Source organism: Schistosoma mansoni, chromosome 1 (assembly GCF_000237925.1).
Source record: "Schistosoma mansoni strain Puerto Rico chromosome 1, complete genome".
Classification (NCBI taxonomy): domain Eukaryota; kingdom Metazoa; phylum Platyhelminthes; class Trematoda; order Strigeidida; family Schistosomatidae; genus Schistosoma; species Schistosoma mansoni.
In genome coordinates, this window is record NC_031495.1 from 46,137,951 (window position 1) to 46,157,031 (window position 19,081).

Sequence of the window (19,081 nt, forward strand, 5' to 3'; positions counted from 1 at the left end):
TCCGTTGATTGTGAAGTCCTGTAGCAGTGTTTGTCACTAAAAGGAGTACCTCATAAAGACTCTCTACTCGAACACAACTGGTCGAGTGAGAGCTTATGGCGAAAATTCATCAGAATTGACTACCTCAAGTGGTATTCGTCAGGGCTATCCACTCTCCCCATTCTTGTCTAACTTTGTCGTTGACATGCTTTTAGAAATAACACTTTCATCATCTCAATCTCCAGGAGTTGAACTTTTACCGGAAGACTCATTGGTTGACTTAGAATACGCCGATGACATAGTTCTATTTGGTGAAGACGCTGACAAAATGTAGTCTTCTAACCACTATAAGCAACAATGCAGGCATGTTCGGGATGCGATTCTCCACCTCGAAGTGCAAAATGTTGCTTCAGGATTGGGTTGCATCGACACCTGAACTAATGATATGGAGTGAAATAGTTGAGCTTGTTGACCGCTTCACTTATCTTGGGAGTCTCATCAGCCCTTGTGGTCCGGGGTTCGACGAAATCAGCACGGATACAGAAGGCTCGACTAGCTTTCACCAACTTGCATCATTTATGGTGTTGGCGAGATATCCGTCTAGCAACAAAAGGATGGGTTTACTGTGCAGCAGTTCGTTCCGTCCTACTTTATGGCAGTGAAACATGGCCGATAAGAGTAGAGGATATTCGTGAGTTACTGGTTCTTGATCATAGGTGTCTTCGAAGCATTGTTCGTATATCCTGGGACCACCGGGTAAGTTATGCAGTTGTTAGGAAACGTGTACTAGGTATGGATGGCAAATCGATTGATGAAGTAGTGAAACTTCATCAGTTGAGATGGCTGGAACGTGTTACGTATGCCCAACCACCGACTGCCCCGACGTGCAATGTTTTATGGTGTAGGAGTAGGTTGGAAGAAAGCTAGAGGCGGCCAGACCAGAAGGTGGCACAAATCCATGAAGTCATTGACAAGTGGACTGAGCAGTGTTGGTAGGTGTAGACTACCTGGTTGGAATGCGCAAAATGATAGCAACCGATGGTTAGAGACCTTGAATGACATGATTCAAAATTGTTTGCAATGGTACAGGTACATCCACTCTTTGTGTTATGCCAAATCCTAATCTTCTGAATTCTTCATGTCTCTATCTTTTTTCTCTTTTCAAATTTATCTCACTGGAATATGCTCCTTGAATAACATGTTCAAACCCTAATCTTTCGGATTACTGCTTATACTCTTACTACTTTTACCACTATGAGATTTGAGTCGACAATTGCATTTCTGTGCTAATTCGGTATGGCAACTTGAACTGATGCACGTACGAAGTTCTACGTTGTTGCTGACTGACTGACACTTAGCCATTAGAACTTCTGAGCCGATGTCTAATGGTACAATTCCATCTCCAATTAATTTGCGATGCAGCGCAACAACCATCTGATGCCATTAGCAACAAATGTTTCACTCCTGACATCTGAACTCCACTGTTTATGATCTATCACTAGAACTTCAGATATATCTGGAAGTAAGCGGCAAGGCTTGGAAGGCCTCGATTCGATCTCTGATGGGTTCGTGGGTCCATACTGCTGTTAAGTTCCATACTGTAACGAAACAGATGTACAGTGCTCCTTGGTTTATAATAGTACCTTGAATGAGCTCAGCCTGTAACGAATGTCTAAAAATTAAACCCATCTCCATAATAACACAATAAAACTTGTTGCATTAATTGCAGCTGTCAACCTTCACATTTGAAGTTTATTTCTATCACGAAATGATATCAGCTGAACGAATATTATAAACCAGGAAGACAGTGAATATTTGTCTCGTCTTAGTTTGCCTCTGGGTTCGATCACTGATGAGGTCGCAGGTGGGTACTGTTGAGAATTACTAAACTATACCACAAATGTTCCCTTAGATTTCATTTGTTGTTCAGATTAATCTGATTTAACTAAAAGAAAGTACATTTTTTATTCTAAAAGGAAATGAAGATTGAACATTTGGAGCCCATAATCACCAAAGGAATTATTGCTGTAGTGTAAATAACTACTGTTTTTCGAATGTAAATATTGTAGAAGTTACTACTAATCGATTTAACATCTAGAACATCATTTGGGAATCATGTGTTTTTGAAGTCTTTAAGATGAATAGAAGAGTCATAAAGTAAGTGCTCACCATCTGGTGTAAAAATGGAAAAATTCATGAATAAACCATCCAGCTCTAGGAACACAACCCCTCTAAAATCATTCTCATGAGTTCATTTCAGAATCAAACATTAAAGCGGCCATTCAATTAGCGATATGACTTTACGATCATAAATTAATGTTTACTGTAAGTAGTGACGCTGAATAACCGACCACCATGGGAAAACGAAAATATTCACCGTGCCAAGTTGCCATATTAATTAACCCGATGATAATTTCATGGACGATAAAATCAAGGTATGTATAGTCTCAATAGTCATGAGAAATTCATAGCATTCATACCTAATCTTCAGGTGCTCTAAAACATTTTTTTATTAATATCGTTTTAAGAAACCCAATACAAAATTCAAACAGAGCTGTTACGATTACGTACTCACGATATGACATCACTGTTCACTATACTTAAATATTAACATACAGTAAGACAATTAATTCGAACGATTTGAAACACATTCACTCTACGAAGTGTTCAGTACATATCATATCAAGGAATTTGATCATTTATTTATTTAAACATATAAATATTGGTACAAAGGAGCACCAGATATATATGCACCACACAAATCTCAATTGATTTGTGTGAGGACTGTGATCGTGAGGAGATGCAGTTTCATGGTAGTCGCTGACCAACTATTGATTCATACACCATTTGTTCCATCAGGATACTTGAGCCCATGTGCACCATTGGTTTGGAATGAGGGTTTCCCAACTCCCTAAGTGGATCCTCCGTGTCCACCAACCTGTTTGAAGTGCCGGACATTCGCTTTTCGTCCTCTCAATTTCGTAAACAATACCGGTGCCACGAGAAGGCAGTGAGTAGGACTTCTCTGGCAGAGGCTATATACGCATGGCCATATGAGAGCATTTCGTGAGGGAGAGCGGACTCTCCCCATTCTCGACAGTGCCATAGCATTTGGGAACAAGTTTTAAAAAAACAACACAACAAATCAAAACTGAATAGACTTTATTTTACTAAAGAAAATCAAATTTCAAAAGAGGATTATAACACATAGTACTAATTATTGTTTTTTTTAAAGAAGCAGTGATCTGAGAGATTGAATATTTTAAAAAAAGAGCAAAAAAATAAGCAAACAAATGAACCACAGCTTTATAATGCAGTCTCTAATAAGATTGTTTTCTCTTTTAATACGAAAAACAGAAAGAAGTAACTAATGGTGAGAAAACAGTTTCGAAAATAGGGATTTAAAAAACAAAAATTTTTTTTGATACATTGAGAAAAATATTTACCACAATTAAATCTATGCTTAGCACGAATCAAAATATTCGGTTAGTTTTTCCCTTCACACATGGATCAATGGGAAAAAAACAGAACACAAATAGATGTGTAAAGTAGAATATTTACGAAGGGGGGGGGTAGAAGCGCTTCAGATAAAGAGCATTATAAGGAAAATGGATAGTGAACATTGAAAAGAAGAAGAAGAATACATGTGTACAATGTTAAAAAAAGGAAAACAAAAAAAACTGAAGCAAGAATAAAATCATAATTACCAGATATTTACGAAATAAAAATAGCATAATGGGGGGTAGTGCTCATTTATTATATTGGAGTTAAGTAAATTGTAACTGGTGATAGTTTTGTTTACATGATGATTAAAAACTATAACGTATCCTATACAGAGAAAAAAAGCATCATAAATTATTACTTAATTCCACCATACAACAGAGTTTATAACACACACACACACACACCGATGGTCATTTAAGTTGTCCATTGGGTGAACCAAAATCAAAGCTACTAGGAATATTCGGGGAAAAAGTGTATCCTCCAGCTTGTTCAATAATTTTAGACTCTGTAATAGAAATTAGAAAATATTTTGTTAGATTTATACGAAACAGACAAGATATACTGGACGTGTATAATGGAGACATTCTGAATGTTATGGTGTGCGATTAGATCAAATGAGTAAATTACAAGCAACCATAATAATTCAAATGTATTCTGATTCATACAACTACATGGAGAATTTGCACTCTCTTTAATAGATCTATACAGTACCATGATGAATGATGTTGTGTATTATTGTTGGATTTTAATTATTGTACCTGATACCCTATAGACCACGCATAGCGGATAGTTAGTCATATCCAACGCAGAACCTGAGAAATCAGATCAAAACAATCACAGCCAGATCGGAAAGTGGCATCAGTCCATGAAGCCACTGACTGACTGATTGTTAATCTGTCATGTTGGTAGGCGAAAACGACCTGATCGGGGCGATCGTAACCAACGGTTAAAGATGTTGGGTCACACAGTTCAGAATCCGTTACAATGGCCAGACGCATTCACTCATTATTTCTTTTCAAATACTTTTTTATTCAGTCATTTTCAACCACATTCTTAATATGAAGCCTTTTCTACGATCATTTTTACATCATTTTGTTTCTTTTGTGGTTCGTTTTACCTCGACGTGTTAATGTGTTGTGTTGACATAAGCTAACTAACACTACTGTCAAGCTCTACGTTTAAGTCTGCTCGGATGATAAAACAAATCTATTCAAAAATTCAGTTGTTGTCAGATAATACGTCTACACTTGATATGATCACGATTTATTTCACTGTATGCTTATACTCTTACTACTTCTACCACAATGGGATTTGAATCGACAACTTCATCTCTGTGCTAATGTGGTATGGCAACTCGAACTCATGTACGCACGTACGAAGTTCTACGTTGTGACTGACTGGTCACGATCAGTCAGAAAGTCTCGAAAAGACCAAACCACTCACTATCTGTTAAACTAATTTGTATAGAAAAGTGGGAACAATGAATGACGACACCATAACGCTTTGTTGAAGATACAATAGCGTTTTACTGTAGCATATTTAAGCGCTAAAATACAAGGATTCGCAAAAACGAGGCCGTTAGAGAAGCTAATGTTACTATGAACAAACACAGAATTGAAGGACATCATATTATTCGATTTGATGAATTAATTATGATCAGTACATCATAATTATTTCTTTGAACACATGAAATATGAGAATATATATATATATATATTTACCTTTTTGTTGGATACATTTCAGAGCAGTATCCACCACTCCTTTGAGATCATTTTGTTGTACTTCACTAAGATGATTGATCAACTGACTATACCATGCATAATCAGTTCTTTCCAATTCAGTCATTACACGATAGAACGTTACATATTCATCCATATCACATTCAGACTTATCCATTTGTGTGTCGAATGCCTCCAATGTTTCTTCTTCTTCATCGTCTTCATCGTCGTCAACATCATCATCATCATCGTCTTCTGAATCTTTCTAAAGTAAAAATCGATCGATATGTTAAATTCTACAATTCAAATCTAAAACGTATAGGAATATCAAGACGTTATCAACTAACTTTAAAAAACTGAACTAAGAGATGAATATTGAGAATTCTATTATTGAAAGTGACTACAGTATGAAGTTGTGTTTTGTCTTCAACAGTGAATACAACTTAATTAAACTGTCGATTGTTGAAAATGGGGCTTTTTCCTGTGCAAACTATTAACATTTGAATCAAGTAAAGACAAAATTCGTTCGCTAACGAATGACTGTTGCCATTTACTCTTATTAAAAATGTTGAAATTTCGTGATCACATTTATAAAAAGGGGTGGTCTTTACTGAAAACGTGACAATTAATTATAACACATAGGAAAAACTGAATTGCTTTATTGAACTATAGTTGTCCTATAACAATTGGATCTTTAAAACATTTACAGAATGAGAGAAATTAAAAAAAACAGTGGGGTTGAAAAAAATTGATAAAAACCAAACGTAAATGATGATAAATAGTAAGAATTAAACTATGTTAACTAATGGTAAGCAAAGATGGATAGTGGCTAGCAGTGGAATCTACGACACGCGTCAAGTCCTATTTCGGACTCGTCAGCTGGATGTACCTACATCTCACAGTTGATATTCACTCTGGGACTCGAACCCAGTACCTTTCGCTTCAAACGCCATCGCGTTATCTACTCGACCACTGAGTCCTGATAGCCACTTGCTTGTGCACAAGCTGACGAGTTTCAAATAGGACGAAACGCGCGTCAAACTGGATTTCACTGCTAGCCACTATCCATTTTTGCTTACCATGCTTGTGAATTTAGGCTATATCGAGGCAATACGCACAGTATGCACATATGCCAATTAGAGACTGACCAGTTGCAGTCCTAAAACATCAATGGGAAGATTCAAACAAACAATACTAAGTAAATTATGTTAACTAATGTACGTTTTACGAAGGAATACAGCACCATAAATAAGTTCATCTTTTAAACTATGATAACTGACTATTAAGTGTTAAATGTTCAGAAGAAAAATGTAAATGGGATCATCATTTTACATGAATAATAGTAGGTAGTAACACAAATTGTTAGAAAGATAAAGTTCTGATTATAGGTGTTTTCTAGTTCCTCCTTTTTGACTGATTGAGCCATTTTAAAATGATCAGAGTCAGTGCGAGAATCGAGGAACCAAAAAACTATATACAAAATCTAATATCTTAACTGTTTGAATTCATTAGAGTTCACACTGTTTCCTTTCAATTCTGGTTTTGATTTGGGAAGATTTAGGTGGAATATAATGTTCTGGTAAACTAGGCGGTTGAAGAATATGATGTTGATAAACTAGGTCTATTAAACACCTTTGTCCATATTTATTAGTTATAGCCTTTGACTTTTAGTCACTAAGTCCCAGGTTTGATCCTAATCCATCGACCAAGGTTTGGGTGACGGAGTAGTATCATTAGCTTTACACATGCGATGTGACTCATACCTGAGTACCTAGTAAATGAATTAATTATGTCATTTACTTTTACACCTTAAAAAACATGATGTTGTGAAAAATATTTTAGTACAATAATGAACAAATCACAAAAAACGATTAGTCAACAATAAAAAGGTGAGAGGACAACAATTCACACGTTTTTTCAATCAATGTACAGTGATAGTGAAAAAAAATACATCCAACATATAAAAGAGCTTACAGTTGCCTCTAACATTTCTAAATACCGAATACTTTCTTCGTCTACTTCATCTTCATCGCTTCCCAAAGCTTTACCTTCTAAATCTTCCTCCGTTTCAGATTCTTCTTCATCCGAATCTAGAGACAGAAAATAGAGGTATCAATCGTTTTTTTTTGAGAAATCAAGCATATACCTACTTATTATGAAGAGAAAATGAGGGATCAGTATTTGTTTACACACCACAGTAATTTACTTACTCCGCTTGGCACTCCCTCTAGGACTACTACTGATGGTCACAAACCCAGATAACATGTTCGGAGTTGGGACAAGCAAGTCTAATTCATGAAACAAAACCCTGTCATACAACAGCGCCACGCAGAGTAAACGAAGTACACTCCCTCGAGAATTAAAAGATCTTCACATGGAGATATGATGCTTCGTAGCAAGCCTCAAGGGTCTACTGAAGCTATGGGCTTGATACTCCACCTTCACATTACAACTTATTAGCGCGACTATAGAAAACACTGAACGACTGTTTCATTTTAGTATCGAAAACCAAACGTATGTGTTCACGACCAAACCGGGAATCGAACCCAGAAACTTTGGATAGTCCGTGATGCAAACTATAAAAATGTAATAATCTCCACAAATTTCCCTAACACTAATAGTAATTTCGTACTCGGTGGTAACTAACTTTAGGATCTGATAATGGTATTTTTAGTGAGAAGACATGACCAGTGGAGTTTGGTCATGTCGGGTGTGAAAGTGATCCACTACAGAAAATGAAACATGGTTGCGCAATATCGTGAACTGATTGAAGTTAGATATCCATACCATTGTGAAGTTTGGAATTCCACCCTCAATGGTTGGATGGTGTATGCTCCTTGAAGACTCCCTTGAAAGGACGAAAAAGTTGTCCAATGCTGTTTGATTTTTAATGTTGATCTACGACAGCCCACGATATAAAGTACGGAAATTCAATAATCTCCAAAAAACAGCTCAACAAATTGATTAAGGAAAAATAATTATGAAATAAATAAAGATAAAAGTGTGAAAAAGCTTTACCATCTTCATTTTGATTGGAGGCTTTTGTTGCGTACGCCTTTTTCAGTCCAGAAAATAGAAGTAGAAGTGATGGTATATACTTTTCACTGAGTGTTACAATTGCATCAGTTCGTTTGTCAGCCGGAAGAGAAATAATCAAACAAAGTCCTAAGACACAAAGGCGGCGATCATGTAATCTAAATAAAAGAAACATCGTTTTAATTTGGCTTACTTAAACAAAAATGAAATTTGCTAACGAATTTTAAATGAAGAAAATTGAACGAAATTGCCGTGAGTGTAAGTTCAGGAAAAACTATTGGTGAATCTCTGTCGCTTGTCAGTTCTAAGTTATTTTGTTGAAATTTGGATGCATATTGCTCCACGAAATACTGTAACTGTTTTAGTAGACCATAATTCACTGTAATGTTTTAAGGACTTTTAGTTCATGACTGTCTGCTTATTTACAAAAAGTCCTTTCGAAAACCAGTAACTTTTGAGTAATATGTAGTAATGGTGCATTGAAAGCAACATATTTATAAAACTGAGGATCAAATCTATGATGCCAGAAATACAACTCCATTACAAATGACAGAATACGATGATAATTAGTGCTTATTTTCTTCAACAGTCTAGTTTTAAAATTACTACACAGATTAATTCTATAGTATTATTAAAGAGAAATTTTCAGAGTTAACAACACCAATGGTTGGATTTTCAGAAAGTATCTGTATGCACGAAAAACAATGATCGAAATTTTCATGTTCAGAAAAATTCTAAAAGAGAACTATGAGTTGATGTAGTTCATTTTTATTCAATGCGACTGATCTATTAAGAACGGATCTTTGACTCAGCTTAGAATCATATTAGTATTGTGAATGATGGTGATATTATTCAGCTCCTTGTACTGAAGTAGCTATAATGGAGCTCGAATCTGAGATTGGATGAGTGAATCACCAAGCTATTGATTTGAGTAGTAGTAAACTTACCATAGTATTGAGAAAGTTTTTATAAGGAAAGCGAAGTTTGAAGCTAAACAATATACAACATTTTGAGTTACTACTACTTGCGCAGATAATCTAGGACCAATCAATATGTAGGGACATAAGAGAGAATGTAAGTTTGAATGCCGAGTGTTCCATACAAAGAAACCTATACAATGAAATTTGCATTACTAATCGACATCTAAAAGTCCTATAAAGGCTTTTGAGTGACAGTTTGGTTAAGGTCCTTGATTTTTTCAGTACGAAGCCAGCAAACATTTTACTTTTTAACTAAGCAATCGTATACTCATATGTTAGTCAACAAATAAACTAAAAAACCACTTACCCAAGGAAACAGTCTGCATCTTGAATCCATCGTTTAAGGAATTCGGACAAAATGTTAACCTCTGTCCCAGGCCATGGATGCTCGATCATCATATGAAGCATATCCATAGGTGAGTAAAGCAATCCAGCAATTACCACCTAATCGTTAATATTATTATTAAAATAAACGATTACTTGGCTGGAAAATTACAGATTGTTCTAGATATGTTACAGGCATATTATTTTAATGAAGTGTGATAAATGGCAATGAAAGTTCTTTCCCAACTTTTATACTGACAGTAATTATTACGCTCTTGTACATAAGCATCAGCAAAACAGTTGACATTTACATAATTAACAGACGTCAAGAAAGTTAGGGAATGATAACAAAATCTGGACTTTTTCGTAGATTGCTTTCTCAGTCACTGATACAAAAACATGCTTCAGCTAAACGTTTTTCAATACAAAGCACCATGCAAAAGTAACGGATAGAATTTTTTCAGTGAAATATTCATTGGAGTCATGAACCGATTAATGTCAGACCATTGAAAATCTAGAAGCATTGGACGGTCGTTTTATCCTAGTATGAGACTCCAAGCAGTGCGTATTTGCAAACCCTCACGCAAGATTCGGACCCAAAACCTTCGGTCTTGCGAGAAGTTAATGGTTGATAATCAAACATCGGATAAACTCAAATAAAGGTGATAGTTAACAACGCTAGTATACGAAGTTCTGAAAATCGATTTTGATCATTTTATAAATGCGCAAAGTAAATACGGTCCATAGCACGTAAATGATCTACACAAATTAACTGTTGCAAGTCTCCTAAGCCTGTCGTCTACAAGGAACAGCTAAATATATTTTGGAGAGCATCGATTATCCTTTCTTGATACTGTCAATAAGTAATATCTCAATTTCGGAGTTCAAATACATTTGGTCAACAATAATACCCGATAAAGGACGATGGTATACTGTCATACATGATAACAAGCAGTAGGTAAAAGCTAACTCCAATGAAATCCTCACCTTATGAATTATCCAGAAAATTTTTTCCTAAGTATATTTGCCCTTTTTCTTTAACCTACTTTAATTATCATCACTGAAAGTAAATTTAAATGTCATTTAGGCAAGAGCATTACTGTTTAACCACATTAGCATAACGACTGACCAAATTGTGTTAAGTAAATCAATTAATGGATAATTTTAACAGTAGCTACCTTATAGTTTCATGGAACAAAACAAATCTACAAAGACATCCACAGTTAGTGTCAATTACTTCAACTTCCATGTCTCTTAGAAACTCTTTAGAAATCTACCATGTTATAGTTTTATCAACTATTAAACCACAAATATATGTATGCTATAATTGTGTAATTCTGTACGAGCGGTAGCTCAATAATTATCGCGTTCGACTTTCAGCCACTAAGTTCCAAGTTTGAGCTCTACTTCACCTACTCTAGTTTGAGCACTAGATTTATGAACACTTACACTTAGTGTGTGGCTCATATCCAAATACCTGAAGAATGAGTTATTTATCTAGTTCTGCACGAAATAGTTGGCATTGAACACTAGAATAAAAATATGATGACGGATCGAAACAATCTACTTGTAATTGAGCGTTGGTAACGGAAATAATTCAAAGCTTTGAAGCATGGGTTAAATGTAATGGGAAAAAAAACAGTCAATATCAATCTAGAAAACATGGTAAAAAGGCTAGGTAGCATAGTGTTAGAACGGCTTCGAAAATCACGACGAAGCCTCAAGAAGCCAAAGAGATCCCATCCAACCAGAACTTGATAGAGCCTTCCGGAATAGTATAACTGACCTCCTTGAGGATTGGCTAAATTATAATGATGCTATAGCCAAGACTAATAACTCATGTTTTTCTTTTCCATTTTGATTCCTACCCTTATTCCGTCTTCTGATTTGCAACTGTGGGGTTCTAAACGTTCGAGTCCAGTTATTTGTTCATCTTATTCTGCCGTAATCAAGTAGAGGACGTAACGCATAGTTCGCTCATAATTTAAAATGCTTAAATGATTAGTTCGTGGAAATGTTTTCAATCTGCAAATAGTTTTCTACAATGAAAAACTATCTCACAAATCAGAGAAAAGAGGCTGTTTAGCGCTTCTCAACTTTTATTAGTTTTCTCTAACTGATACCAGTCCATGGCGAAAAACTCAAATCGCAGGTAGACATTAAATCTATTTCTTAGTTGTTTCGCTGAGATAAGTGAAACTTGATGTGCTACTCATCCCTCTATTAAGCCATATATGACATGAACCAAGACCTTTTTTACATTGAACATAAACTTGTGTCAATATTTCTGAATAAATTATTACCTGAATACAGAGTGTTCTAAGTTCACTTGAAACAAGCGGACGTGTAAGACGTGTAAGTGCTAGCTCAACATATTTTGGTACATATGGATTCACTTGACCTCGATAATCAAGTAAAATAACTTCAAGTAATTTGGCAGCATGCATTTGTAATCTTTCTTGGTCATCCATTGAGAACACCTATGGAGACAAATATTAGGTAAAGTAAAATGCAATAAGGAATAAACAAAACGAACTTTTACTGACTAACAATAAAAAAGTTCATGATGATAAGAGAACTATACTGCAACACTGCAAACTTGAAAAGTACAAAATCCTGCAGGGATTAAGAAGATTAGAGATGTGTTGATTTATTTATTTAGCAAATTCATCAAGTACACTTCATGTATTTGGTTTTGAACTGCACTCTAGTGATACTACTACTACTACTACTTGGTTGCCCAAACTAGCATAGGTACAGAAATGTTTGAATCTGCGACTTGATGGCTGGGCATAACCACTGGATCACCGCACTATATGCATCCACAACTCGATCAATTGTTAATCCCTATCGATGAGTGAGTCAACCAATAATGTTTGAGTTAAACGCTTACCACTTAAAACTCATTTAATCCCAGACTAGTTATCACTCTAACCCTTTTTTATTCAATTACCAATCACGAAATTGTACCAGTTATATAAACATGACTATTCCTTCTAATTGATTCATTTTTGTTGTCTCTGTTACTGTTCGGTATGTATGTGCCCACTATTTTCTCCATAGATGACTACTATTTTGTGTTTTTGTACTAATTGTATTAGTTAATATTTTAGAAACATTACAATTATAGGTTATATGTATCGTTATCTGTTTTGACTATAGCCCTACTAAGACTGTGTGCGACAGTGTAGGGACTTATCCAAGAAATTCATCCGTAGTTCATCACTTGCTACACAAAGAATCCAGTTTAGTACTAGTAGGTCTCAGGGGAAATGCAGAACCATTAATATTACTGGGTGTGCAAGTCAAATAAGCCTAAGTGCGGTCAAATCTTTTTACGGAACAGGAATATACTCACAATAAATTAATTTGTCTGAATATTAGCGATAAAATATAGATTGAATTTATATATACTAAGCAATAGTAACCTAGAAACGCCCTCTATTTTTGAAGGCAAAATTTCACAAAGTAAAATAGGGCAAACTATGTCGATGTACACTACAGAAGTGTAATGATGTTAATCGTACGCCTGGTACTTGCTACCTAGTAGCCTAGACCAACTGGAAACGATCAATAGTCGTAATGAGAAGTATTAGTTTTGTTCAGTTTAATACAGAAACTCCGAGATACTTTCATAAATTTTCAAACTAGTAAATTAACTTTAATATCTACCTCTAAACACATAGCAGTAACTTGTTCAATACGTGAAGCATTTGCCAGGAAAGCCTCGCGGTCCACTGTTATGTAATTATGTAGACACGGCATCATTTCTAAACAACAACAATAACAGGAAAAAAACTTTAAGGTGGTGAGAGATTTCAAACAGAAACTAGATAAAACAGGCTCATAAGCAATTTGTCTAAATTTGGACGAATAGTTTTACAGTAGTTATACACTAAGTAAACGTACGACATTAAAAAGAAAACCATATTTGCAAAAAAGCTCAGCAACTGAATTTAAAACAAATCCAACTATTAGCTCAGCAATCTGATTTAAACTTTTTCAATGGAAATAATTAAATATTAAAATTATCGAACATAAATACGGCTCGTAATTTGTCAAATATCAGTTGATACAGAATTGACACTATTTGGGGAATCAACTGAACAATTTTGCTTACACTGAGGATACAAACTTCAATCTTAACAACTATCGAATCAACAGGGAGCAGACCTATAATAAGATTGACATATATCTAACTAATACGCAGCAATGAAGCATAAATATGAATAAGAATCTTGATAAAAGGAAACGACTTTTATTTACTACTTCTACGTACTACAGCTAGGAATCATTTTCTAGTAGGACAAGTTTTGACACAATAGGATCTTCCCGTTTTAAAACCTAACAAAACTAGTTTGCATCACTTCACTCAACTTCGATTCGAATTAATTATAAAGTGAATTTAATTACGAAATGTTTTTTCACGAAAACCTGTACCAATGCATTTTTTGCACGATTGAAAATTTTTTAAAACCTGATTTCGTGAAGCATGACTTTCGACAACTTCAAAAGTCAATTACGTCAGTTAGTGATTTTTTGCTATGGAAATATAAATAAATGTTAATGACACAACGGAAACCAAGGACTAACTACCAGTAATAAAATAATATTACACAAGAATGAATTATGCAACTAGAGCTTTCATCAGTATACTAAGTCGACAAGGTTATCAACCTCTAATCATTAATCAGCCAGTTAGTAAGTCCAATCATTGGAGAATCTGACCAATAGTCTCAGTCAGTCAGTTACAACGTACAACTTCGTACATATGTACATCAGTTCGAGTTGCCATACCACATTAGCACAGAGATGCAATTGTATTAGCAGTAATCCGAAAGATTAGGGTTTTAACATGTTATTCAAGGAGCATATTCCAGTGAGATAAATTTGAAAAGAGAAAAAAGATAGAGACATAAAGAATTCAGAAGATTAGGATTTGGCATAACACAAAGAGTGGATGCACCTTCGCCATTGCAAACGATTTTGAGTCATGTCATTCAAGGTCTCTAAATATCGATTGCTATCATCTCACGGATCAAAATCAAGTAGTCTACACCAACTAACATGGTTCAGTCCACTTGTCAATGACTTCATGGATTTGTGCCACGCTTTGGTCTGTTCGCTACTAGCTTTCTTCCAACCTACTCCTACACCATAAAACATTGCACGTCGGGGAAGTCGGTGGTTGGGCATACGTAACACGTGTTCCAGCCATCTCAACTGATGAAGTTTCACTACTTCATCAATCGATTTGCCATCCCTACATAGTACACGTTTCCTAACAACTACATAACTTACCCGGTGGTCCCAGGATATACGAGCAATGCTTCGAAGACACCTATGATCAAGAACCAGTAACTCACGAATATCCTCTACTCTTATCGGCCATGTTTCACTGCCATAAAGTAGGACGGAACGAACTGCTGCACAGTAAACCCGTCCTTTTGTTGCTAGACGGATATCTCGCCAACACCATAAATGATGCAAGTTGGTGAAAGCTAGTCGAGCCTTCTGTATCCGTGCTGATTTCGTCGAACCCCGGACCACAAGGGCTGATGAGACTCCCAAGATAAGTGAAGCGGTCAACAAGCTCAACTATTTCACTCCATATCATTAGTTCAGGTGTCGATGCAACCCAATCCTGAAGTAACATTTTGCACTTCGAGGTGGAGAATCGCATCCCGAACATGCCTGCATTGTTGCTTATAGTGGTTAGAAGACTACATTTTGTCAGCGTCTTCACCAAATAGAACTATGTCATCGGCGTATTCTAAGTCAACCAATGAGTCTTCCGGTAAAAGTTCAACTCCTGGAGATTGAGATGATGAAAGTGTTATTTCTAAAAGCATGTCAACGACAAAGTTAGACAAGAATGGGGAGAGTGGACAGCCCTGACGAACACCACTTGAGGTAATCAATTTTGATGACTTTTCGCCATAAGCTCTCACTCGACCAGTTGTGTTCGAGTAGAGAACATTTATAAGGTTAATGTACTCCTTTCAGTGACAAACACTACCATAGAACCTCACGATCAACGGAGTCAAATACTGCCTTAAGGTTAAGAAATACTACGATTGTGGGGCTTCTGAATGAGTGTCCATGTTTTAGGACCTGACGTAGAGTGAATATTTGGTCTATAAGACCACGTTCAGGTTGGAAACCAGCCTGGTTTTCTCTAGTTTGCTCTTCACAAACTTTGGTTAGGCGCCGAAGTATTAGTTAATCTGATTCATCTGTGATTGTCAAACAAACCAGATTCCAGTGTAGGAAGAAATCAGGAAGAACAGCTGGAAGTGGATAGGACACACATTGAGGAAGTCACCCGATTGTGTCACAAGACAAGCCCTCACATGGAATCCTGAAGGCCAAATGAGAAGAGGAGGACCAAAGAACACATTACGCCAAGAAATGGAGACAGATATGAGAAGAATGAATAAAAACTGGATAGAACTAGAAAGTAAGGCCCAGGACAGAGTCGGTTGGAGAATGCTGATCGGCGGCCTATGCTCCATTGGGAGTACCAAGCGTAAGTAATTCTGTGACTGTCACTAGAGGACCTTTGTCCGTTCTTATAGACTGGCACAATCAGTGATTAGGACCAGTCAGATGGAATTACGTCCAGTTCCCAGATTCTACCTGAGACCTCAGTCAATCTCGCTGCTAGTACTGGACCGTCATCCTTAAAAATCTCAGGAGTAAACCTGTCAGGGCCTGCTGCTTTCCCTCGCTTCAGATTTCCTATAGCTTTTTCAACCTCGTAATGAGTTGGAGGATTTACATTAACTTGTCATTCAGGTCGACTGGGGATCGTGGGAAACCAAATGTGGCTGAAAGCCAGTTGAACTGATCCCTAAAGTGTTCTGCCCATCGATCCAATCTCCTGGATTGAGAATGAATGATATGCCCATCTTTGTCTGAGATAGTTTCGCTGACAGTTGGGTTCATAATACCGGTTTCTTTAACAAGTCTGAACAGTTGTCTGCTGTTACCTATTGCCACTGCCTTTTCCATCTCTCTTGCTTTCGCTACCCAACACTGTTCACGATCATTGCATAGGCTTCTTGTTAGTCTGCGCTTAAGCTGACTTTGCTCCTCGTCGTGTTCAGAGCCAGGTGGGATGAGTTTTCGAGCATCTATCAGCGTGGTAGATTCTGCCGAGATCCATTGTTTCTCCCTAACCTTATGGTTTAGGTTACTAGCAGATATTACTGCTGTTTCCACAGCTTTTCGGATGTCATTCCACGCTGCCTCGGGGTCGGCTCAACTCACATAGCTGACCAACTGTTTTTCTAGTTGTTCCCGAAATATATTCTTAGCTTGCTTATCATTAAGTAGAACCCTTAGAGGCTTCCCTGCAGTGTCTTTCCTACGTCCAGTAAGACGTAGACCGATACGTGCTCGCACTAGAGCACGATCCCAACCTAAACACGTGTTCCAGAATGAGCGAGTCTTCTGTCCAGTCCCTCCGTCGGTGGCTGATAGCGATGTGATCTAGTTGGGTAAAACGTTCGGACGAATTCGGGGATCGCCATGTCAAAAGATGTTTTTCCTTATGCCTTAAGTTAGTATTTGCAAGAAACAGGAGGTTATCTGAGCATAGCTGCAACAGGCGGTCGCCATTATCTGTTCTTTCAGCCACGACACCATAAAATCCACCCAGGTGTCTCTCCCTTTCGCTTAGTTTACCACCTACTTGAGCATTAAAGTCACCAGTCACTATTACATCACAGCGCCTAGCTTTTCGGAGGTCGGAAAGCTTTCTGTATAACTCATCTTTTACATCATCTGAGCTGCAGTCAGTGGGAGAATAGGCAGAGATGGGGAGAGGCAACGACGGGTGCTCCTATTTTTTTGAGTCCTTACTGTTCTGTTTAGTCAGACATCGTACAAGCGACTGTCTACTGGGATCCAGTCTAAAAGAGCTAGTTCTGCCCTATGACTCAATGCTATGCCAGCAAGGCCACAGGAAGCAGCATTAGGGTTTCCAGATACACGAAGCGTGGATGGAGTCGGTTCTTCATTTTGACATGGTGAGGTCAAATGAATGACGCCACTCTGATCTTGTATGCGCGTTTCGGGGACGCAGCACACATCGAGGGGGCGAGATTTCAAAGTCCTAGCTAAGGAAGCCTGTTGTCTTATTTGGCACAATGTTCGGACGTTAAAAGTTCCTATATGTAATTTAGAGCGTGGTTTCAGGAGACCAGGAATAACGTCCCGCGTACTCGAATCGTTTGCCCTAGCGGTGCGAAGTGATAAAAGGACGTGAGAAGGGTTAGTCGTGGAGATAAGAGAGTTATTAGGTGTAGGAAGGATTTGAATGTGACCAACTTGATCTAGTGTACTGTTACGGGTATGAGGGCTAATATCACTTCCCGGCTGCCCATACCGTGGAAGTGACCAATAGTCTAGTACATGAAAATGCCCTAAATCATATATTTACCTGGAGTTTAGGAGGGAAATTATTACTGAAAAAGTAGGGTATTATATAGATTTTATCTGATGTCTAAATGCATAAAATACTTACCGGAAAAGCACTCGCAAGCATCTTTTTTGAATACAGGATAGAGCTGATCGAAAACTTGCCATAAAAGTGGGGAAATCTTGTTAGTTGTCAGCGAGAAAATGAACGTGAGAGCTTCATCAAAGAATACACTCAAGTTAAGGTCGAATATAGACTGAACCAAACGCACAACAATGGGTTCAAGCTGAGCAACAAGGTTTTCATTATCTTCACCAACTTGCAGAATAGACTCCATATTATCTAGAACACTTGTAGCAACTATAGACCGGTACTCAAAGAGATCTTCTGTATCCTCAAGCTCGTTTGATTCATTAGGTAATCCATTCTCGGATTTATTAACAAGCTGAAGGAACGTATCTGACTAGAGGGAAAAAAGACATCAAAATTCAATTAGAAAAATTTAAACTTGAACCCTTCCCTAAAAAACCAGGCCTAACAACAAACTCAATAATAATTATGATTAAAACATACCAATGTTTGCAAAACTTCAGAAGCAATTGGAACAATTTCTTTTTCAAATGTATGTATCAATATTTCGATTACATTGTTTAAATCATCGAATTCAGTTTGCCGAAGAAGCTCCAATAAACCTGAAAGTGAACGTACTATGTATATAACTGCTAACATATTATGATCTGCACTACTAAAATAATGGGATAAATTGAGCTACAAACAATTTTTAGCAAACAGCTTCCTGTACTGGTTACCAGTTCAATCTAAACAAGTTATCCAAATAAAGGGTATATTCATTGTCAGGTGGATGAGTAGCAGAACCTATTAGTTTTGTTCTACATGCAATACCGACAAAAGCAATGCTCCTTTTAAACTTCCCCTTGCTGAAATTTATGATGTTAAGATTCAAAAAGAAACCCTAAAATGCACAGACTTTAACGAAACTACGTTGATTGTTTCATAACACTATATGAAAAATCACAAGTCATGAGACATGATACAAACATGAAATGTGCACGCTGTTTTGCGTTTGACTCATGTGTGCTTGTACATGAATCATT

The 19,081-nt window shown here is 36.9% G+C and overlaps 1 protein-coding gene across 1 annotated transcript; it reads right to left on the reverse strand.

The window, feature by feature from the left end:
- Nucleotides 1-3,125: 3,125 nt before the first annotated feature.
- On the reverse strand, nucleotides 3,126-18,695 carry Smp_133710 (putative importin 7; the record flags this gene model as incomplete). The annotated part of the gene is made up of 10 exons (XM_018794606.1): nucleotides 3,126-3,988; nucleotides 5,205-5,466; nucleotides 6,818-6,865; nucleotides 7,176-7,291; nucleotides 8,220-8,395; nucleotides 9,525-9,661; nucleotides 11,845-12,021; nucleotides 13,214-13,311; nucleotides 18,072-18,429; nucleotides 18,540-18,695. 10 exons carry the CDS (start codon nucleotides 18,693-18,695, stop codon nucleotides 3,894-3,896), a joined length of 1,623 nt encoding a protein of 540 aa, XP_018649001.1. The 3' UTR covers nucleotides 3,126-3,893.
- Between the last annotated feature and the right edge of the window lie 386 nt (nucleotides 18,696-19,081).